General features: G+C 40.7%; 1 protein-coding gene and 1 long non-coding RNA gene across 3 annotated transcripts in view; one reads left to right on the forward strand and one right to left on the reverse strand.

Annotated features, from left to right (window-relative positions):
* Positions 1-1865: 1865 nt before the first annotated feature.
* On the reverse strand, positions 1866-8117 carry LOC105739735. Its single transcript, XR_001115680.2, has 3 exons — positions 7871-8117; positions 6308-6424; positions 1866-2087 (listed from the first exon to the last, which is right to left on the reverse strand). It is a non-coding gene; the product is annotated as an uncharacterized LOC105739735 (long non-coding RNA).
* A 45-nt stretch (positions 8118-8162) lies between these two features.
* Positions 8163-23572, forward strand: part of NUP133 (nucleoporin 133) — a 70636-nt gene continuing 55226 nt past the window's right edge. For both annotated transcript variants that reach the window (XM_003275156.4, XM_030812721.1), the window contains exons 1-6: positions 8163-8478; positions 10379-10497; positions 18264-18367; positions 19500-19607; positions 20545-20679; positions 22065-22235. In XM_003275156.4, the coding sequence (XP_003275204.1) occupies positions 8297-8478; positions 10379-10497; positions 18264-18367; positions 19500-19607; positions 20545-20679; positions 22065-22235 (819 nt within the window). In that variant the 5' untranslated portion in view covers positions 8163-8296. The remainder of the gene's footprint in view (positions 8479-10378; positions 10498-18263; positions 18368-19499; positions 19608-20544; positions 20680-22064; positions 22236-23572) is intronic.

Genomic DNA, 23572 nt, shown 5'->3' on the forward strand with positions numbered 1-23572 from the left:
CACAGAGGAGGAAATAAGCCTAGGCAAGTTGTGAATTAATTCAGCATTAATGACATACACAGTTTCAGGCAAGAAGAAACTCAAAAGAAAATTTTCACATTGTTGAGCTCAGCATTTTGTTATATACCCTCCCAAGGTTGTCTCTATGTTCAAGGTCTCCCCTGACCCTGGGCCTGACAGGTTCCCAAAGAATAATCACAAGTTAAACCATTGTAGGTCAAACCCTCATAAGTGCATTCTTATAAAAGTAGGGCTCCATTTTGGGAATCCATCTTTTTTTTTTTCTTTTGAGACGGAGTCTCATGCTGTTGTCCAGGCTGGAGTGCAGTGGCGCAGTCTTGGCCACTGCAACCTCCGCCTCCCAGATTCAAGTGATTCTCTTGCCTCAGCCTCCAGAGTAGCTGGGACTACGGGTGTGTGCCACCATGCCTGGCTGCTCTTTGTATTTTTAGTTGAGACAGGGTTTCACCGTGTTGGCCAGGCTCATCTCGAACTCCTGAGCTCAAGCGATCCACCTGCCTCAGCCTCCCAAAGTGCTGGGATAGGCATGGGCCACCGCGCCTGGCCTGGTTTTAGTTTATTTTTGATAAGCTTTGGCAGTTTTATAAAATAAGATGAATTCCTGGCCAGGCGTGGTGGCTCATGCCTGTAATCCCAGCTACTCAGGAGGCTGAGGCAGGGGAATCGCTTCAACCTGGGAAGCAGAGGTTGCAGTGAGCTGAGATCGCACCACTGCACTCCAGCCTGGGAGACAGAGTGAGACCTTGTCTCAAAAGTAAATAAATAAGCGAAAACCAGTACAAATGTTACAAAACAAATATGAATGAAATAATTATGTGAAAACTACATTGTAAAAGTTCCTTTGGAGTGTATTTCTGAGGCATCATGGGGTTTTCCTGGTCATCTCTGTCCACTGAATTCATTCAATAAACATTTACTGGGCATCTTCGATTTTGCTAGGTCCTGTGCTGGGTGCCAGCTGTGCCTCCCTCACAAAGCTAGTGCAAGGGTTGGCAAACAGCTGTTTTTGTATAGCCTGAAGGCTAAGGATAGTTTTTACAGTTTTAAATTGTTGGAAAAAGTCGAGAGACTATCTCATGACACATTAAAAATACATGAAATTCAAATTTCAGTGTCCATAAACAGCCTACTCGTTCTCCTAGGAATTGTCTGTGGCTGCTTTCACCCTACAGCCACAAGGGGGAGGAGTTGTGACAGAGACTACATGGCTTACAAGCTGAGATGCCTGACAGAAATCTCACGGATGCCAGAGACAGTGAAAAAATTCCACACTACTTGAAGGACTTCTAAACCACACTGAAATTTAGAACCATCTCAAAAAGTTTCATTGACAGGATTAGATGAGTGCCCTGAAAATGACTGGGTGCGGGTAATTTCTGGATGCATTCTTCCTTGTTCCTGTGCCTCTCCATTTTAACACATTAATTACCATGCTGTGAGAATGGGAGTCTAATAATTCCACCACATCAGCAGGGAATCATTCTGGCTGCTTTCCTGTTGTTGACTGCAGTTGTTAGTTAGTCCCACATAAATCAAAGTTTGATCTTAACTGCAAAGGTGATATTTTGGGAAGGACATACAGAGAAGAGGCACATCTTCAAGTGGAACCACAAGTTGGCTGGGTGCCTCACACATACACCCATGTCTACACTGGGGAGGTATTTTTCTATTTATTTTAACAAAATTTAAATGCGCTTATATTGCATGTAGGGGAAAAGAAATACCTTTTCTTCCCATCTTAGTTTCATGGCTAAGGCCCTTATAACAAAAACCAGATTCACAAGAGAAAGCATGCAAATTTATTTAAAAGTTTAACGTGACATAGGAGCCTTTGGAAATGAAGACCCAAACAAACAGGGAAACTTGTGCATTTTTATGCTTAGGTTTGATGAGTGGACAACTTGTGGAAAGGTATGACTGGACAAAGGTCTGATCTAATGGTAATAACTGGGGGAAATTGGTAAAGCCTGTTTGTTCAGACTCTTCTTTGTGACCCTGTGTCCAGAGATAAGGATGTTTCTTTCCTCCAGGTATGGAGAACGCATCTCTCAAATGAGTCTCATGACCTGTTTTAGGGGAGAAGGGTGGAAGAAGGTCAGAGAATGATCTTCCTGCTTCTACTGTGTTCCCAAATGCCAAGGTGCCACATTTTGGGGTGGTAGGTCCTAAACCGTATCACTGCACACACTATTTTTTATTCTATATATTTAAGGTGTACATGATGTTGATACGTCATATGCATAGTAAACTACAGTCAAGCAAATTATCCTATCCATCATCTTCCATAGTTACCTTTTGTGGGTTTTTTTGAGGAAAGAGTCTATAAAATCTCCTCTCAGCAAATTTTCAGGATATAATACAATGTTGTTAACTATAATCCTTATGCTGTACATTAGATCTCTAGACTTACGCATCTTACGTAACTGCAACTTTGACCTAATTCTCTGCACATACTATTTTTAACCAAACTGCTTTTTAGAAAATTTGCATGAATATTTTCCTACATTGTTAAGTGTTCATTACTCACATCCATATGTATTCTTTTAAATACAGCTTTTCGTAATGCTTTTTTTTTTTCAGACTGAGGACCTTTGTATTTTTTTTTCACTTTTCCATAATGTAGATGCACTATAAATCTATAGTTGGCCATTTATGTTACTTTCTACTTCCTTCACTATTATAAACAATACTGTCTTTGTTATTTGACTTTTTCACATACATTTCTAAGGTGAAATTGCCAAGTAATTATAAGGCTTTTTGATAGAAATTGTCCTCTTAAAAGATTGTACTTTTACAATCCCACCAGATAGCTATGTAAGCAGTGCTTGTTTCCCCATAGCCTTTTCAACATGAACTGCTACCATTTTTTTTTTTTCTGCCCTGTTGCCCAGGCTGGAGTGCAGTGGCCAACCTCGGCTCACTGCAACCTCTGCCTCCTGGGTTCAAGCGATTCTCCTGCCTCAGCCTCCTGAGTAGCTGGGATTACAGGCATGCACCCACCATGCCCAGCTAATTTTTGTATTTCTTTTTCTTTCTTTTTTTTTTTTTTTTTTTGGAGACGGAGTCTCACTCTGTCGCCCAGGCTGGAGTGCAGTGGCGCAATCTCAGCTCACTGCAACTTCTGCCTCCTGGATTCAAGTGATTCTTCTGCCTCAGCCTCCCGAGTGGCTGGGACTACAGGCACATGCCACCATGCCCGGCTCATTTTTGTATTTTTAGTAGAGATGAGGTTTCACCATATTGGCCAGGCTGGTCTTGAACTCCTGACCTCGTAATCTGCCCGCCTCGGCCTCCCAAAGTGCTGGGATTACAGGCATGAGCCACTATGCCTGGCTAATTTTTGTATTTTTAGTAGAGACGGGGTTTCACCATGTTGGTCAGGCTGGTCTTGAACTCCTGACCTCATGATCCGCCTGCCTCGGCCTCCCAAAGTGCTAGGATTACAGGCGTGAACTATGAGCCCGGCCACTGTTACCATTTAAAAAAACATATGTGGGAGGGTGGGGGGAGGAAGAGCATCAGGAAAAATAGCTAATGCATGTGGGGCTTAATACCTAGGTGATGGATTGACAGGTGCAGCAAACCACCATGGCACACGTTTTATTTTATTTTATTATTATTATTTTTTGAGACGATGTCTTGCTCTGTCACCCAGGCTGGAGTGCAATGGCGCAATCTTGGCTCACTGCAACCTCTGCCTCTCAGGTTCAAGCGATTCTCCTGCCTCAGCTTCCTGAGTAGCTAGGATTACAGGCACACACCACCCCATGCCTGGCTAATTTTTGCATTTTTAGTAGAGACGGGGTTTCACCATGTTGGTCAGGCTGGCCTCGAACTCCTGACCTTGTGATCTGCCCGCCTCAGTCTCCCAAAGTGCTGGGATTATGGGTGTTAGCCACCGTGCCCAGCCCATTTACTTTTTGAGACGGAGTCTCGCTCTGTCATTCAGGCTGGAGTACAGTGGCACAATATCAGCTCACTGCAACCTCTGCCTCCCAGGTTCAAGTGATTCTCCTGCCTCAGCCTCCCAAGTAGCTGGGACTACAGATGCTCACCACCACATCTGGCTAATTTTTGTATTTTTAGTAGAGACAGGATTTCGCCATGTTGGCCAGGCTGGTCTCGAACTCCTGACCTCAGGTGATCTGCCCGCATTGGCCTCCCAAAGTGCTGGGATTACAGGCGTGAGCCACCGCCCCCAGCCTCTAACATTCTTTTATTAAATTCTTTTAACTACCTAGCTTGAGGGTACCATCTGTTTTCTCTATGATTTTTTTCTTTTTTTTTTTGAGACAGTCTTCATATATATATATATATATTATTTTTTTTTTTTTTTTTAATGATACTTTAAGTTCTAGGGTACAAGTGCACAACGTGCAGGTTCGTTACATATGTATACATGTGCCATGTTGCTGTGCTGCACCCATTAACTCGTCATTTACATTAGGTATATCTCCTAATGTTATCCCTCCCCCCTCCCCCCACCCCACAACAGGCCCTGGTGTGTGATGTTCTCCTTCCTGTGTTCAAGTGTTCTCATTGTTCAATTCCCACCTATGAGTAAGGACATGCAGTGTTTGGTTTTTTGTCCTTGTGATAGTTTGCTGAGAATGATGGTTTCTAGTTTCATCCATGTCCCTACAAAGGACATGAACTCATCATTTTTTATGGCTGCATAGTATTCCATGGTGTATATGTGCCACATTTGCTTAATCCAGTCTATCATTGTTGGACATTTGGGTTGGTTCCAAGTCTTTGCTATTGTGAGTAGTGCTGCAATAAACATACGTGTGCATGTGTCTTTATAGCAGCATGATTTACATTCCTTTGGATATAAACCCCGTAATGGGATGGCTGGGTCAAATGGTATTTCTAGTTCTAGATCCCTGAGGAATCGCCACACTATCTTCCACAGTGGTTGAACTAGTTTACAGTCCCACCAACAGTGTAAAAGTGTTCCTATTTCTCCACATCCTCTCCGCACCTGTTGTTTCCTGACTTTTTAATGATCGCCATTCTAACTGGTGTGAGATGATACCTCATTGTGGTTTTGATTTGCATTTCTTGCTCTGTCGCCCAGGCTGGAGGGCAGTGGCACCATCACGGCTCACTGCAACCTCCACCTTCCTGGCTCAAGCAATTTCCCAGCCTCAGCCTCCCACGTAGCTAGGATTACAGGCACACACCACCATGCCCAGCTAATTTTTTTGTATTTTTAGTAGAGACGGGGTTTCATCATGTTGGCCAGACTGGTCTTGAACTCCTGACCTCAGGCAATCCACCTGCCTGGGCCTCCCAAAGTGCTGGAATTACAGGTGTGAGCCACCACACCTGGCATTCTCTAGAATCTTATTTGACAGAGCCTACAAGGCCCTTCCTGGTCTCTCCTTGTTTCTCCAATTTCCTTTACTTTTAGTCTTTCAGGTTGATTTGTTTGTTTAAAGTCCCTGGCTCTAATCCCAGCTACTCAGGAGACTGAGGCTGGGGGATCACTTAAAGCCAGGAGTTTGAGACCAGCCTGGGAAATATAGCAAGACCCCATTTTTTTAATTGTATTTTTTTAGAATTTAAAATAAAATTTCTTGGGGAGACAGGGTCTCGCTATGTTGCCCAGGGGCTGGTCTTGAACTACTGGCCTCAAGCCATCCTCCCACACCTTAGCCTTGCAAGGTGCTGGGATTACAGACGTGAGCCACTGTGCCTGGCCGTGAGACCCCATTTCTAAAAATATATATATAAATAAAAAAATAGGCAGGTGTGGTGGTACATGCCCATGGTCCCAGCTCAGAGGCTGAGGCAGGAGGATCACTGAAGCCCAGAAGGTCGAGGATGTGGTGAGCTTTGATCATGCCATTGCACTCCAGCCTGGGCAACACAGTGAGACCCAATCTCTAGAAAAATCATAAAGTAAAATAAAAATAAATAAAGTCCCTAGAATGCACCAAGTCCTTTGCTGCTTCAGGACCTTTGGCCAAGGATCCTCTGCCTGAAACATTCTTCCTCCTATTCTCTTATGCTTCATGTCTCAGGTTAAATGTCCTTTTCTCCCAGAGGCCTTTATAGACCTCCATCCAAAAATAGGTAGCCCCAGTGATTCTCTCGCATACACTTTGCTCTTTTATTTCATAGTACACATCTCAGCTTGTAGCTGGATATTTGTGTTCATTTTTTCAGTGTCTGTCTTTCTCATTGGTCTGTAATCTCCATGAGGATAGGACCCACTGGGCTTTGTTTAGTTATAAGCCTTAGCAATTATCACATAGCCTGGCACATGGTAGGTACTCACTAAATCCATAACAAATGGATGACTTTTAGTGCTGTCTGCTTACTATCCTTCAATAGCCATACGTTTGGACTCCAGGGAAGTTCTTGCTCAAAGGTGGCTGGCAAGTCATTCTAGCTCCTGCAAACAACAGCTTTTACATTAGGATGCTGGGGAAACCACTAACCAGTCTAACAAAGCACAAGAATAAAATTGATCCCACCAATCCTCTCAGACACAACTATTAATACTCTCTATTGCCTATTTCACACTCCTCCTTGTAAGAATGAAACAGGGAGGAAATGCACTGGGCTCTCAGAGCTGTAAGATTCAACAAGCTGCCAAGTTGGGTTAGACACCCAGGTGGGAGAAGGAGTAAAGAAGCTAGCCTATGTAACCTTGGCAAGATGACTGCTCAGATGCCACTGGTGCATAGATAGACGACTGGCTTCCCAGGGGAATGTCAACAACTGACACCCACGCTGTGGTCTCCCACATGTCGATCCGTCAATGTTTACTTAACCATTCCCTTATTTCAACACATGTTGAATGAAAGTTTACTATGTGTCCGTTACTGTGTGCCACAAAGGTAACAAAGTCACTGCTCCTGCTGTCAAGACATTTAAAAGGAAGTACTTGAGAGACAATTATGAAAACAAACTATTATGCAGGATAAAAATACAGTCTACACACAGGAGCAGAGAGGACAAAGGATAAGGGGTACCTAATCCTGTGGAAGGTTTCACTGAGAAGGCAGCACAGAACTGACTTGATGCGGAAGGTAGGAGCCTTCTGGACCAACAAGGCAGGGAGTGCATTCCAGGTCAAAGAAACATGTACATGGGCATTGGAGGGAGATTTGGGTTTTTAAGTTCCTGGAATGTGGAGTGCAAGTGGGAAGTGGTGGAAGTACAACACGGACAGAAAAGCCAACCTGACTTAGATCACATAGGACCTTGCAAAGGAGCTTAGCAAGTAACCTACTGGCAATGGTCAGCCACTGAAGCATTTACAGGCCCAAGAGTAGCATTAGGTTTGCCTTAATTCATTGTGTTGGCAGTGAGAAGATAGAGTGGAGGAAGACTAGGCACAGGTAAGGAACCCTCTCCCCATCTCCCCCACTCGCTCCGCTGGCAGAAAAGAGGCTACGCAGTGGTTGAGGGAAAGGTAAGTACCAGAACCAGGGCAGAGGCAGTGCAAATGTGTGACCTAGTACAGATACGTAGGACCTTACAACGTATACCATGATCTTAGGGTGGAGGTAGGTGGGAGGGATGACTACAGATAGAGCTCTTCTCTTTGCCTTGGACAACTGGCCAGTTTTACCAAGCTGGAACAGAGATGGTGGTAGGAGAGGGGTCCTAAAGGAAAACATGAATGCGCTTCTCATAAGTGGATTGTGAGGAGTTCGCAGGACTTCCAGGTGAAATTGTCCCCTAGGGAGCTGAATGAATAGGGGTCTGGGGGTTTTGAGCTGGATCCAGGTTAGAGACACGGATTTGTGGCGTCATCAGCGTGGATGAGATTGCGCAAAGTTGAATGGGAAAATGGCAAACCTAGAAAACAACAAACATCACAGTGCGATACCAGTGTCAGGTTTACGGCTTTTCTCCGTCCTCAGCTTGGACCGAGCAACATCTTTCATTTCACAAGAGGCTCAGGAACTACCAGTGTGAAAAGAGGCTACGTTCCAGCTGCTGGAGGGCCAGTTCCACCTAGCGCAGTCAAGAAGGGCGCTTGGCTTTCCGGCTTCACGTCCCCGGAAGCTCAGCACTGCAACGGTTCTAGATCTGGGGCCACCGGCTGCCTTCCAGACCCACCTCGCGGACTGGGCGCCGCCCTTAACGTCACGATCACATCCCCGCCAGCGCTCCTACAGCAACCCGCGGGAGCCATTGCGTTTGACGTCATCATCGCGCGCCATCACTTCCCTTAGGTGTTTAAGTTCCGCGCGGCCGCGCTGCAACCCGACGGCCTGATCCCTCGCCGTCCTAGTCGCTGCTCCTTCGAATCATGTTCCCAGCCGCTCCTTCTCCGCGGACCCCGGGTCCCGGGTCCCGCAGAGGCCCGCTGGCCGGACTCGGGCCCGGCTCCACGCCCCGGACGGCTAGCAGGAAGGGTCTGCCCTTGGGGTCTGCAGTCAGCTCCCCAGTGCTCTTCTCGCCGGTCGGCCGGCGTAGCTCGCTAAGCTCGCGGTAAGTGATCTCCCTAGTTGGGTCTGGCAACCAACAGTCTCACGGACTGCGGTGGGCCGGATAGGTTAGTGTCTTTAGAAGCCTTTGGAACCGGGGCGGCTGAAGAGAATGCCACAGTATTGGAAAATAGACCTTTTCCACTCTTGCAGGTCATATCTGCTTCATTTTGATTATCAGTTGATCAGTTGATTCCCCACTTTGCATTTTTCATGGATACCTTTGTGTAGAAGTGAAGTACAAACTGGATTCGCATCAGTGGTTACCCACTTCCCACCTACTACCCCTGTGATCTGGTGTAAGTCACTCGTGATTTTCTTCATCTGTGAAATGGCGATAATATATCTCACCTGAGCCAGAGGAGTTATTATGAATTGCCACGATGCAGATGTAAAGATGATGGTGATAATGAGGACCTACAACCCTGAAAGATCATTGTTTAATGCCTAACATACCAACTGACATTAATATCTGATGATTGGTAATTAAAGGGTTTCTAGCTACGGAATTTAACTTTCTAGGTAAATTATAAGGAAAAGGCTTTACATAATAAGTGAGATAAGAGTACTGTGGTAGTTTAGTTACTAAAACTGCTGGTTTGGAGCACCAGTAAAATCATCACACACACACCCTTTGCCCCCCACACACACACCATGTTCATAATTAACCTAAAACTTTAGTGTTTCTGCATAGTTTTCTCTGAATTCATCTATAAAAAATGATTTTTTCCCTGCAGGAAACACAAAGTATTGTGTCTTGAAATTATGGTTAAAATTTATCTTTACAATTTTTCAGTACTTTAAAGGAGAAGTGGTTTTGAAAAAATACACCGTATCTTTGACTTTTTTTGGCATAGTTTGAAAAGTACTTTTCAAAGTGCTGATCTTGTCAGTGTTTTCTATTCCTTTTGCGAAAAGTTGGAGAATAAACGCATACTTTATTTACTGTATGTGTTGTTTTATTTAAATCTCTTCTTGCAATCGTTTGAAGAAAAACCTTTGTTATCCTCTGTCAGGAAACAAAGCCCTTTGCCATTCTGTATGTGCATCTTCTCATTTAATTCTCATGATAAGACATACAATCACTTTTATTCTGGTGACTTTACAATATTCTAAATGTTAAGAAGAGGGTGAGCAAGAAATAAAGTTTTTACTGTGATACCTGCTGTTGAAGACCATGTAACAGCTGATGCTCGTAACCTGTTTGATTTCTTGCTTGGCTATACAGATCTGATAGATTTTTTTTTTTTTTTTAAGAGACAGGGTCTCACTCCCTGTTGCCCAGGCTACAGGCTGGTGCCACAATGCCCGGCTAATCTAAAATTTTTTTTGTAGAGACAAGGTCTTGCCACGTTCCCCAGGCTGGTCTTGAACTCCTGGTCTCAAGCAATCTTCACTTTCGGCCTCCCAAAGTGCTGAGATTATAGACATGACACTGCCCCAGCCAGATCTGGTAGATTCTTAAACCCCTAAAGCCAGATGAGCTTAAATCTCATCTAAGCCAATATTTGTAAAATGTGTTTGACCACAACATATGGTAAAAGCTGATGATTTATTTTCTGTCTTTCAAAAATGTTGAGATCTGCAAAATGACCCGCTGTTTGAAAAAAACACTGGTCTAGTTAAGCCTTATTTCACAGCTAAGGAGGCAGAATTATAAGGAGTTTAAGTGAATGCAGGCACGCATTTCAATCTAGAGTCTATGGGATTGAAGCCAAGTTTTCCTAAATCCTGTCTTGTTTTTTTTTTTTTACATGAAAAATATTATATTTAATTACATGGTAAATATGAGCCGGTGTTAATTTTTTTCAGAGAACTCCTTATTGTGAAAATATATACATAAAAAATTAGGATAATGGAAAATTTTAAGTTACAAGTAAGGTAATATAGACTCTTTTCTTTAGAGGAACACCAACACGAATGTTCCCACACCACTCCATAACTGAGTCTGTGAACTATGATGTGAAAACGTTTGGATCTTCTCTTCCTGTTAAAGTCATGGAAGCCCTAACATTGGCTGAAGGTAGGTGTCATCTTTCCGTTTACCTGTATTAGCAGTTTAAAATGGAGCCTAGATGTGGCATAGAGATTAAATTTATGTTTTCTCTAGTATACCTCTATGTAAATGGTGAGAGATGAGTGGCCTGTCTAGTTTTTTTTTTTTTTTTTTTTTTTTTTGAGACAGAGTCTCACTCTGTCACCCAGGCTGGAGTGCAGTGGTGTGATCTCAGCTCACTGCAACCACCACCTCCCGGGTTCAAGCGGGTTTCCTGCCTCAGCCTCCCAAGTAGCTGTGATTATAGGTGTGAGCCACCATGCCCGGCTAATTTTTTGTATTTTTAGTAGAGACAGGGTTTCACCATGTTGGCCAGGCTGGTCTTGAACTCCTGACCTCAGGTGATCTGCCCTCCTTGGCCTCCCAAAGTGCTGGTATTACAGGCGTGAGCCACCGCATCTGGCCACCTGTCTAGTTTTTTTTTTACTGTAATTGAGGTATATAATACATTCGAGAAGGAGAATGAGTTTATTTGAACACAATCAAATTAAGTCTTTAATGGTTTTAGGTACTGTACAGTAGTCCCCCATTATCTTTGGGGGATACCTTCCAGGATCCCCAGTGGATGCCTGAAACCTTGTATAGTACTAAACCTTATATATACTGTGTTTTTTTAATACGTACACACCTATTATAAACTTCAGTTTATAAATTAGGCACAGTAGAGATGAACAACAATAATAATAAAGTAGAACAATTATAACAATATACCAGCAGCACTACTCTTGTACTTCGTTTGGGGTCATTAACTAAAATGAGAATACAAGCATTGCATTACTGCAACAGTTGATCTGGTAACTGAGACAGCTACTAAGTGACAAACAGCTGGATAGTCTCAGGGGTGTCCAATCTTTTGGCTTCCCTGGGCCACTTGGAAGAAGAATTGTCTTGGGCCACACATAAAATACACTTGCACTAACAATAGCTGATGAGCTAAAAATAAATAATAAAAAGGTCTGTGTGTAAATCTCATAATGTTTTAAGAAAGTTTACAAACTTGTGTTGGACTGCATTCAAAGCTTTCCTGGGCCACACGTGTCCCTGGGCCATGGGTTGGATAAGCTTGGGGTATACAGTATGGATATGCTGCACAAAGGGTTGATTCACAACCTTTAGGCAGGACAGTATGAGATTTTATCACTTTACCCAGAACAGCGTGCAATTTACAACTTAGGAATTGTTCATTTGAATTTTCCATTTAATATTTTCAGACTACGATTGACCACAGGTATTTGAAACTGCAGATAAAAGGGGGAAATACTGTATTTGCAAAATTCAGTCCTGTTTACAGAGTTGATCAGGTTTATGAAGTTTACCGTTAAACCCCAAAACTGGCAACTAATGTTATTGGGTTTAATAATACAGTAAAATCAAGTCCTACCTCCATTTCTGGATCCTATGTAGCATCCCAGAGGCTGTGTGCACAAATTTATGACGTTACCATTGTCGTGGTGTACCTTTAGAAGAGTCTGTTGGCGGAGAATTAGTGTGGAATTTTGACAGATACAATCAACACAAGCTTAGAAAGGCAATTTTTTTTTTTTTTTAAATTATTATACTTTAGGTTTTAGGGGACATGTGCACAATGTGCAGGTTTGTTACATATGTATCCATGTGCCACATTGTTTTGCTGCACCCATTAACTCGTCATTTAGCATTAGGTATATCTCCTAATGCTGTCCCTCCCCCCTCCCCCCACCCCACAACAGTCCCTGGAGTGTGATGTTCCCCTTCCTGTGTCCATGAGTTCTCATTGTTCAGTTCCCACCTATGAGTGAGAACATGCGGTGTTTGGTTTTTTGTCCTTGCAATAGTTTACTGAGAATGATGTTTTCCAGTTTCATCCATGTCCCTACAAAGGACATGAACTCATCATTTTTTATGGCTGCATAGTATTCCATGGTGTATATGTGCCACATTTTCTTAATCCAGTCTATCGTTGTTGGACATTTGGGTTGGTTCCAACTCTTTGCTATTGTGAATAGTGCCACAATAAACATACGTGTGCATGTGTCTTTATAGCAGCATGATTTATAGTCCTTTGGGTATATACCCAGTAATGGGATGGCTGGGTCAAATGGTATTTCTAGTTTGAGATCCCTGAGGAATCGCCACACTGACTTCCACAATGGTTGAACTAGTTTACAGTCCCACCAACAGTGTAAAAGTGTTCCTATTTCTCCACATCCTCTCCAGCACCTGTTGTTTCCTGACTTTTTAATGATGGCCATTCTAACTGGTGTGAGATGGTATCTGATTGTGGTTTTGATTTGCATTTCTCTGATGGCCAGTGATGATCATTTTTTCATGTGTTTTTTGGCTGCATAAATGTCTTCTTTTGAGAAGTGTCTGTTCATGTCCTTTGCCCGCTTTTTGATGGGGTTGTTTGTGTTTTTCTTGTAAATTTGTTTGAGTTCATTGTAGATTCAGGATATTAGCTCTTTGTCAGATGAGTAGGTTGCAAAAATTTTCTCCCATTCTGTAGGTTGCCTGTTCACTCTGATGGTAGTTTCTTTTGCTGTGCAGAAGCTCTTTAGTTTAATTAGATCCCATTTGTCAATTTTGGCTTTTGTTGCCTTTGCTTTTGGTGTTTTAGACATGAAGTCCTTGCCCACGCCTATGTCCTGAATGGTTTTGCCGAGGTTTTCTTGTAGGATTTTAATGGTTTTAGGTCTAACATTTAAGTCTTTAATCCATCTTGAATTAATTTTTGTATAAGGTGTAAGGAAGGGATCCAGTTTCAGCTTTCTACATATGGCTAGCCACTTTTCCCAGCACCATTTATTAAATAGGGAATCCTTTCCCCATTTCTTGTTTTTGTCAGGTTTGTCAAAGATCAGATAGTTGTAGATATGTGGCATTATTTCTGAGGGCTGTGTTCTGTTCCATTGATCTATGTCTCTGTTGTGGTACCAGTACCATGCTGTTTGGTTACTGTAGCCTTGTAGTATAGTTTGAAGTCAGGTAGCGTGATGCCTCCAGCTTTGTTCTTTTGGCTTAGGATTGACTTGGCGATGCGGGCTGTTTTTTGGTCCCATATGAACTTTAAAGTAGTTTTTTCCAATTCTGTGAAGAAAGTCATTGGTAGCTTGATGGGGATGGCATTGAATCTATAAATTACCTTGGGCAGTGTGGCCATTTTCACAATATTGATTCTTCCAACCCATGAGCATGGAATGTTCTTCCATTTGTTTGTATCCTCTTTTATTTCACTGAGCAGTGGTTTGTAGTTCTCCTTGAAGAGGTCCTTCACATCCCTTGTAAGTTGGATTCCTAGGTATTTTATTCTCTTTGAAGCAATTGTGAATGGGAGTTCACTCATGATTTGGCTCCCTGTTTGTCTGTGATTGGTGTACAAGAATGCTTGTGATTTTTGTACATTGATTTTGTATCCTGAGACTTTGCTGAAGTTGCTAATCAGCTTAAGGAGATTCTGGGCTGAGATGATGGGGTTTTCTAGATATACAATCATGTCATCTGCAAACAGGGACAATTTGACTTCCTCTTTTCCTAATTGAATACCCTTTATTTCCTTCTCCTGCCTCATTGCCCTGGCCAGAACTTCCAGCACTATGTTGAATAGGAGTGGTGAGAGAGGGCATCCCTGTCTTGTGCCAGTTTTCAAAGGGAATGCTTCCAGTTTTTGCCCATTCAGTATGATATTGGCTGTGGGTTTGTCATGGATAGCTGTTATTATTTTGAGATACGTCCCATCAATACCTAATTTATTGAGTTTTTAGCATGAAAGGTTGTTGAATTTTGTCAAAGGCCTTTTCTGCATCTATTGAGATAATCATGTGGTTTTTGTCTTTGGTTCTGTTTATATGCTGGATTACATTTATTGATTTGCATATGTTGAACCAGCCTTGTATCCCAGGGATGAAGCCCACTTGATCATGGTGTATAAGCTTTTTGATGTGCTGCTGGATTCGGTTTGCCAGTATTTTATTGAGGATTTTTGCATCAATGTTCATCAAGGATATTGGTCTGCAATTCTCTTTTTTGGTTATGTCTCTGCCAGGCTTTGGCATCAGGATGATACTGGCTTCATAAAATGTGTTAGGGAGGATTCCCTCTTTTTCTGTCGATTGGAATAGTTTCAGAAGGAATGGTACCAGTTCCTCCTTGTACCTCTGGTAGAATTCGGCTGTGAATCCATCAGGTCCTGGACTCTTTTTGGTTGGTAAGCTATTAATTATTGCCACAATTTCAGAGCCTGTTATTGGTCTATTCAGAGATTCAACTTCTTCCTGGTTTAGTCTTGGGAGGGTGTATTTGTCGAGGAATTTATCCATTTCTTCTAGATTTTCTAGTTTATTTGCATAGAAGTGTTTGTAGTATTCTCTGATGGTAGATTGTATTTCTGCGGGATTGGTGGTGATATCCCCTTTTTCATTTTTTATTGCATCTATTTGATTCTTCTCTCTTTTCTTCTTTATTAGTCTTGCCAGCAGTCTATCAATTTTGTTGATCTTTTCAAAAAACCAGCTCCTGGATTCATTAATTTTTTGAAGGGTTTTTTGTATCTCTATTTCCTTCAGTTCTGCTCTGATTTTAGTTATTTCTAGCCTTCTGCTAGCTTTTGAATGTGTTTGCTCTTGCTTCTCTAGTTCTTTTAATTGTGATGTTAGGGTGTAAATTTTGGATCTTTCCTGCTTTCTCTTGTGGGCATTTAGTGCTATAAATTTCCCTCTACACACTGCTTTGAATGTGTCCCAGAGATTCTGGTATGTTGTGTGTTTGTTCTCGTTGGTTTCAAAGAACACCTTTATTTCTGCCTTCATTTCGTTATGTACCCAGTAGTCATTCAGGAGCAGGTTGTTCAGTTTCCATGTAGTTGAGCGGTTTTGAGTGAGTTTCTTAATCCTGAGTTCTAGTTTGATTGCACTGTGGTCTGAGAGACAGTTTGTTATAATTTCTGTTCTTTTACATTTGCTGAGGAGAGCTTTACTGCCAACTATGTGGTCAATTTTGGAATAGGTGTGGTGTGGTGCTGAAAAAAATGTATATTCTGTTGATTTGGGGTGGAGAGTTCTGTAGATGTCTATTAAGTCCACTTTGTGCAGAGCTGAGTTCAATTCCTGTATATCCTTGTTAACTTTCTGTCTCATTGATCTGTCTAATGTTGACAGTGGGGTGTTAAAATCTCCCATTATTATTGTGTGGGAGTTTAAGTCCCTTTGTAGGTCACTCAGGGCTTGCTTTATGAATCTGGGTGCTCCTGTGTTGGGTGCATATATATTTAGGATAGTTAGCTCTTCTTGTTGAATTGATCCCTTTACCATTATAATGGCCTTCTTGTCTCTTTTGATCTTTATTAGTTTAAAGTCTATTTTATCAGAGACTAGGATTGCAACCCCTGCCTTAGAAAGGCAATTTTAAAGATGAGCAGTTGGATGATACTGGAAGAGCAAAGTTCAGAGCATCCTTAGTATCTGCTGAAGTCATTTTTATTAAGGCTTGAATGCTAGATCTTTGTGATTTTTCTGGAACAGTATTTTTCAAATTGTAGGGGTGACCAAAATTTAGTGGTTCTTGATCAGCATTTAAAAAAAGAAGAAATAGAATGCATCTCATATGTTTAGTAAATTTTGTTTGTTTTTCTTAAATTGTATATGGGTGTATCTTGATGTAAAATGTATTATACTGTGAATAACTATTTACTGTGTATATTACTGTTAATAACAGTAAAATAAAATGCTGAAAGTACTCTGTTTTAGAAGAAGGAATATATGTCATCAACTGGAACTTGCACATCTTGCCTGTAGGTCCTTGGGAGCTTTAGAGATAGTTGTTTTCAGACAACTACTAACCTTTATATACATTGTTCTGTTTTAAATAAATAAATGTATATATATATAGTATATATATGTATATTTTTCCCCTCTAAAAAATTTCAGTTTAAATTACATTTAAACCTTTTAACGTACTACTCATATTTTAACAGACTAGATTAAATAACACAGCCCCAAATAGAGAAATTCAGAGAGTCCCTAGAAATTAGGATATATAAAACAAAGAGGTGTGTCAACTTGAAGAATTCTTTCCCCACTTAGAAACCTGCCAATTACTGTTAAGTCAGCCCTTAAAGGCACACCAGTCGAGGATCTGGAGTTGTAGTGCTTTCAAGAAAAAGAAAATTACTGAGCAGATGATAGTTCAGTGGAGCAAAAAGCCTCACTTAGCCTGGGCTTGGTTTGATATTTTTGCTTGTACATCATCTATGCCTTTTACTTCACCCTTCTACCTTTCTTTAAGTAAAGAGCAAAGCTCAACTTAATAAAATTTCCAGGGCTGTTAACACATTTGTGGAGGTTTACTACCAATACTTAAGACGTATGCTAATTTAGTTTTGTCACTTAATAGAGAATGTAACTCTTTGTCTCCATATAATAAGTAATTTATCATTCCTTTAAGGAGCTCTTATTTGAAAATTATGTGCTTTTGGAGGAACATTGTTTTCCTTGAAATGTTTTATATAGTTAATGAGTTTGTTATTTGTGTTACTTTATCGATAAAATTATACATGTTGCTAAATATTTCTTTTTTGTTTGTTTTGAGACAGAGTCTTGCTCTGTTGCCCAGGCTGGAGTGCAGTGGCACGATCTGGGCTCAGTGCAACCTCTGCCTCCCAGGTTCAAGTAATCCTGCCTCAGCCTCCTGAGTAGCTGGGATTACAGGTGCAGGCCACTGTGCCCAGATAATTTTGTTTTCTATTTTTGATAGAGACAGAGTTTCATCATGTTGGCCAGGCTGGTCTTGAACTCCTGACCTCATGATCCGTCCACCTCGGCCTCCCAAAGTGCTGGGATTACAGGCGTGAGCCACCCTGCCTGGCCTCTTTGTTGTTGTTTCTGCTTATTTATTTTTTAATATGGAGTCTTGCTATCTTGACCAGGTGGGAGTGATGTGATCATGGTTTACTGCAGCTTCAATCTCCTGGGCTCAAGTGGTTCTCCTGTGCCTCAGTCACCCTAGTAGCTGGAAAGTGCACCGCCAAGCCTGGCTATTTTTTTTTTTTTTTTTTTTTTTTTTTTTAGAGAGAGGGTCTCACTATGTTGCCCAGGCTGGCCCCAAGCAATCCTCCCGGGGTGGCCTCCCAAAATATTGGGATTTATAAGCATGAGCCACTGTGCCTGGCCTAAATATGTCTTATAGGAAATAAGCTATCTGGTCTGTTTGTAACAAAAAATTAAGGAATATTAAATGTCTCAAATACACTTTTTGCCTTTAGATATATTTCTTTTTTCTTTTCTTTTTTTTTTTTTTTTTTTTTGAGATGGAGTCTAGCTCTGTTGCCCAGGCTGGAGTGCAGTGGCACGATGTCGGCTCACTGGAACCTCCACCTCCCAGGTTCAAGCAATTCTCCTGCTTCAGCCTCCCAAGTAGCTGGGACTACAGGCACGTGCCACCACACCCAGCTAACTTTTTGTAGTTTTAGTAGAGATGGAGTTTCACCATGTTAGCCAGGATGGTCTCGATCTCCTGACCTCGTGATCCACCCACCTCGGCCTCCCGAAGTGCTGGGATTACAGGTGTTAGATATATTTCTAAAGTTGGTTATCAGAGTTAAATAGATCTGTTGTTTTTGGTGTTGATAATTTTGGAATACTCAAAAGTATTTGTTGTGAATTAGTCCTTTCTGAGTGTGCCAATTACTTTTTTTTGATAAAGTGTGTGGTAATAAAGATTTATACTGTAAGATTAATCACCCACCTCATTTTTTCCTTTAGTTGATGACCAGCTGACCATTAACATAGATGAAGGTGGATGGGCTTGTCTGGTGTGCAAAGAGAAGCTCATTATTTGGAAGATTGCTCTGTCACCTATTACTAAGGTAATGGCTCTTTAGAGAGCTGGAACAAGATAGAGGAGAGGAATGCCAATTGACTTTTAATTTTTACCCTAATTTTTTTACATTTGGAAGATAGTCAATATGAAACTACTTAGGCATTAAGAGTTTGCATTTTCATAGTGATGTGAAATAATGAGCATGCGTACACATTTGTATATTGGAAAAAAAGTTTCCCCCTTTTAAAGATCTGTGTTTACATTTAATAAAATTAGAGTCATTGAAATTTTCAATGAATATAATGCTAATCCGTCTGCCTAATGAAGTATCAGACTAAACGCTATCCACATAAGCAAATGAACTTTGAGTTTGCATATTTCTGAGAAGATAGAACTATGTTTTGTTGAACCTACTGAATGATGCTTAATAAAATAAGAAAACATGATACCAATTGCTAGTTAAACTTTTCACTTGTCCACTTCCAACAGTGGGTTATCATTTGCATGTCTAGTAACTTATCCTCAGCAACCTTTTTCTGTTTGTTACAGCTTAGATACACTATTCTCTTCCGCCAGTCATTACTTCTTTGGCCATGTTCCGTTGGAACTCAGGGCTCCTGCTTACCTCAAGTCTTCACTTCTGCTGAACTCAGTGTTACTGCTGCCTAGAAAAGGGTGTATGTGGTTAGGAGTAATAGGTGAAGGAGAATTCCTGGGGGACATACTGAGTTAGCTGAGGGATCCTGATATTTGGCTGAGAGTCTAAGAAATGTTTCCTAGGTAACTTGGTATAATTAGTCTTTGGTCATGCTAATTTTAAATGTCAGATGAACAAATCAAGAGTAGATTGGGAAAGTTCCATAGGAAGCCTAAGCACTTGTCTTAACCTTACTTAGCCTTCTCTTAACTGGACTTTTCTAGCCTGGGAAGAGGTTAGGATAGTTGTTCTTCAGAGTTTGGTCTAGCTTTACATTTTCATGATTCAATATCTCTTAAGATACTTTGTTTTAAAATTACCGAAATCCTGATTAAAAGGAGATGTGAGAAGAAAGAATATTTGTAGAATGGTGTTTCCAGCAGTGAGTCAGCATCTAAAATATGCAGAGAAGGGAAATCAGATGCATCTTCAAAATATTGGATTTGATGTGAAAGATTTTCTGTTTGGGTTTGTTCTACAGTTATCGATTTGCAAAGAACTTCAGCTGCCACCTAGTGATTTCCACTGGAGTGCCGACTTAGTGGCTCTTTCTTACTCTGCTCCCTCAGGTGAAGCACATTCTACTCAGGTAGGTGACTTAAAAGCTTATTTAAATAAACTTTACAATAAGGACATCCTAAAGTTAGAGGAATCATCCTCTTTGATTTTGAGACATAACTATAAAGCTGTAGAAACTAAGACATTGTGGTATTGGCAAAGAGAGCTGCACACATAGGTCAGTGTAACAGAATAGAGAACACAGTTCTAGATCCACATAAAGGCACCCATTTGATCTTTGACGAAGGTGCAAAAGCAATTCAGAAAGAATGGTTTTTTACGATGATTTTTCTCTGTTATCAATGCATAGTGTAGGAACATTTGTAATTTTAAAATTACAAATGACCAATTTGTATTGTATTGTAATGAATTTTCCCTTAAACCTCATACCTTGTTACAAAGATGAATTTGAAATGGGTCATAGATCTAAACATAAAACAGTAAAACTTTCAGAAGAAAACAGGAGAAAATCATCATGACCAGAGATTAGACAGAGTTCTTGGAAAGCACCAAAAGCATGATCCATAAAAGAAAAGTTTGATAAAATTAATAATAAAATTAAAGTAAAATAAAAATTTAAAGCGTTACTTTGCCAAAGACCAGAAAATGAAGAGACAAGTTACAGAGAGAAGACATTTGCAAATCATGTATCCAGCAAAGGACTTGTATCCAGAATATTTTTTAAAATTCTAAAAACTTGATAAGAAAACAATGCAGTTTAAAAATAGGGGCTAGGACTTGAACAGACACTTTGTGAGGATATAAGGATGGCAAATAAGCACATGAAGAGATGTTCAGCATCGTTAGCCATTAGAAAAATGCAAACCAAAACACTGGTGAGTTCTTATTTCTGATTTTTCTTGATCAAATAGTAAATTGTCCTGTTTCTTTATATCAGTACCATCAGATTCCTGGTTTTTGGGTTCCTCTTTTATTGTGATTGCTGATTGTTGTGATCTTGTTTTGAGGCCGTTGCTGTCATGGTTGCCACCAGAGAAGGATCCATCCGCTATTGGCCAAGCCTTGCTGGTGAAGATACCTACACAGAGACTTTTGTAGATTCGGGAGGTGATAAGACTTACAGTTTCCTAACAGCAGTGCAGGTATACCATGGATATTCCTTTATATTTATTGGAAAGCTGGGATTTGGCTTGGAAATAAATTTTTATTTTTTTAAATAGAGGCGGGATCTCCTTATGTTGCCCAGGCAGTTCTCAAACTCCTGGGCTCAAGCAATAACTCCTGCTTTGGCTTCCCAAAGTACTGGGATTACAAGCATGAGCCACTGCACCCAGCCGTGGAAATGAGATTTGATGACTAAAAATGTGGAGTTTTAAAGAGACCAAGAGGCCAGGGAGGGATCAAAAAGAGACAAGGAAGAGAAGAATGTAAGGATCTATGATTTGAACAGTTAGACAAGGAAGGCTCTTCTCACAGGACTCCAAAATATCAATGTCAGATAGTAGCTTGTGATATGAATTTCTTTTAGAAACATTTTATAAGAGTGGCTTAAAAACTGTCAGACACTATAAAGAATGGCTTGCATTATCTTCTTTGTAGGTTCACAAAGAAACAAAATCTGGATGAGCATGGTGGCTCATGCCTGTAATCTCACCACTTTTGAGTGGCTGAAGCGGAAGGATTGCTTGAGGCCAAGAGTTCAAGACTAGCCTGCGCCACATAGCAAAACTTCGTCTCTACAAAAAAATTTAAAAATTATCTGGGCGTAGTGGTGTGTGCCTGTAGTCCCAGCTGCTCAGGAGGCTGAGGCAAGAGGATCTCTTGAGCCCAGGAGATTGAGGCTGCAGTGAACTATGATCTCACCACTGCACTTCAGCCTGGATGACAGAGTGAGACCCTGTCTCTAAAACAATAAAATAAAATAGCAAACAAAAAATATAAATAAATAAAATCTGTTAACCTAATTTGTTGAATCTGAAATATGATGAACTTGTAGTTTAAAAATCAGAATTTAAAAAATATGAAATTTTTTTCTGCTACAAAAGTTTTTTTTTTTTTTTTCTTTTTTCGAGACACAGTTTTACTCTGTCACCCAGGCTGGAGTGCAGTGGTGCAATCTCAGCTCACTGCAACCTCTGCCTCCTGGGTTCAAGCAATTCTTGTGCCTCAGCCTCCCAAGTGGCTGAGATTACAGGTGCGCACTGCCACGCCCAGCTAATTTTTGTATTTTTAATAGAGACTGGGTTTCACCCCGCCTTGGGCTCCTAAAGTGCTGGATTACAGGTGTGAGCCACCATGCCTGGCCAGTTTTTCTTTTTTCTTATGAGAGTTTTTCTATGTAGGATTAATAATATGAACTGAATGGATTCTGAAATATATTACTTTAATAAAATAACAACGTTCTATTTTGTATTCTTTTAGATTTATTTCAATTACGATGATTTTTCTCTGTATCAAAGAATTTTTCGTTTTCTTTATCTTAGCGTTCGATGCTAAACTGAACTAACTTCATAATATTTTTTCACAGGGAGGAAGTTTTATTTTGTCTTCGTCAGGAAGCCAGCTAATTCGGTTGATACCTGAGAGCTCAGGAAAGATTCATCAGCATATCCTGCCTCAGGGGCAAGGCATGCTTTCAGGAATTGGTCGGAAAGTTTCTTCTCTTTTTGGAATTTTATCTCCTAGTAGTGATCTCACAGTAAGTTTATAAAATAACTATTTTACAAGCTTATTTCTTAGTTAAATCAATAAGTTGAAAGTATCCTCTGAAGTTAGTGTTGCCTCCATATGGACAGTAGCTGATGCGAAATAAAACCTTTGGTCTTTTTAGTGAACTATTTTTATTATGGTGAAATGGGATCATACTAACCTTCTCCCATAACTTGTAACACTAAAATCTTTAAATCAGACAGATTAGCTCACAAGTACATTTTTGAACTAAAACTATTATGTAAAATATAAAATGTGTTTCTTAAAGATTAATTTGACTGTTTAGATGTAACCGGAAGCGTGTCTCTGCTCCCATGCCTCCAGCTGTCTGTGTGGACGACTGAAATCTAGATCTGTTGGCTGGACTTCTCTGCCCCATACTCTAGCATAGTGAAGGGAAGATGATGGGAACTAATATTTATGGACCATCCACGCGCTGCTCGGTGTTCCATAGTTGTTATATTCATATTGTGTAATCATTGTGACAACCTGTAAGGTAGCACACTTTCCCTCCAGTTTACAGATGAGGAAGCACCCTCAGCAAGGCTGAAGGTGTGTAACTGCTGAGTGGCAGAGCTGGGAATCTTACCCAGGTCTGTCTGAATTTAAAGAACATGCCCTTTTTACTGTGCCATTTCCCTCTTGTTTCAGATAATTATCACCTGCTTCCTTGAATGTTCTTTAAACCTAAACTTAACGTGTTTAAAAACAAATTTATTGTATTCTTTCATCTCTCCTATTGACTACTCACTTAACCCTATAAAACTCATTTCTCTTTTGACCTGTTTTTGTTAAGAGCACCATCACTTTTTCTCAGTGACCCAGGTACAAAACCTTGTTATTTTTTGTGTCTCCCTCTCCTTCTATAGCAAACTAGTTATTTACCAGGTGCTGTAGATTTAACTTCTATCCAGTCTCATTTCCATCCCCATCTTTCTGCTTTTGATGTTATGCCCTGACCTATACTCTTGATAAATTTCACCTAAGCTCCTGGTACCTGCTCAGTTTACTTACTGTTGGCCTTTCTGCCCTATCAGTGATGAGTTTTAACACAAAACAATCATGTATATCCAGCTTTAAAAAGCCGAATATCTATACTTCATGATTAAGTATATACTGAAAAGGCAAAATAACACTCCTGTTTATGACTAACTGCATATATTCTGCCAAATGCATTCAAACACAATTCTGTGTTCAGAAGCTATTGATAATATCTCCCTTGCTTGCTACACTTACAAATTCACATTCAGGCCGGGTGCGGTGGCTCACGCTTGTAATCCCAGCACTTTGGGAGGCCAAGGTGGGCAGATCACGAGGTCAGGAGAT

Source organism: Nomascus leucogenys, chromosome 5 (genome assembly GCF_006542625.1).
Source record: "Nomascus leucogenys isolate Asia chromosome 5, Asia_NLE_v1, whole genome shotgun sequence".
Taxonomy (NCBI): Eukaryota; Metazoa; Chordata; class Mammalia; order Primates; family Hylobatidae; genus Nomascus; species Nomascus leucogenys.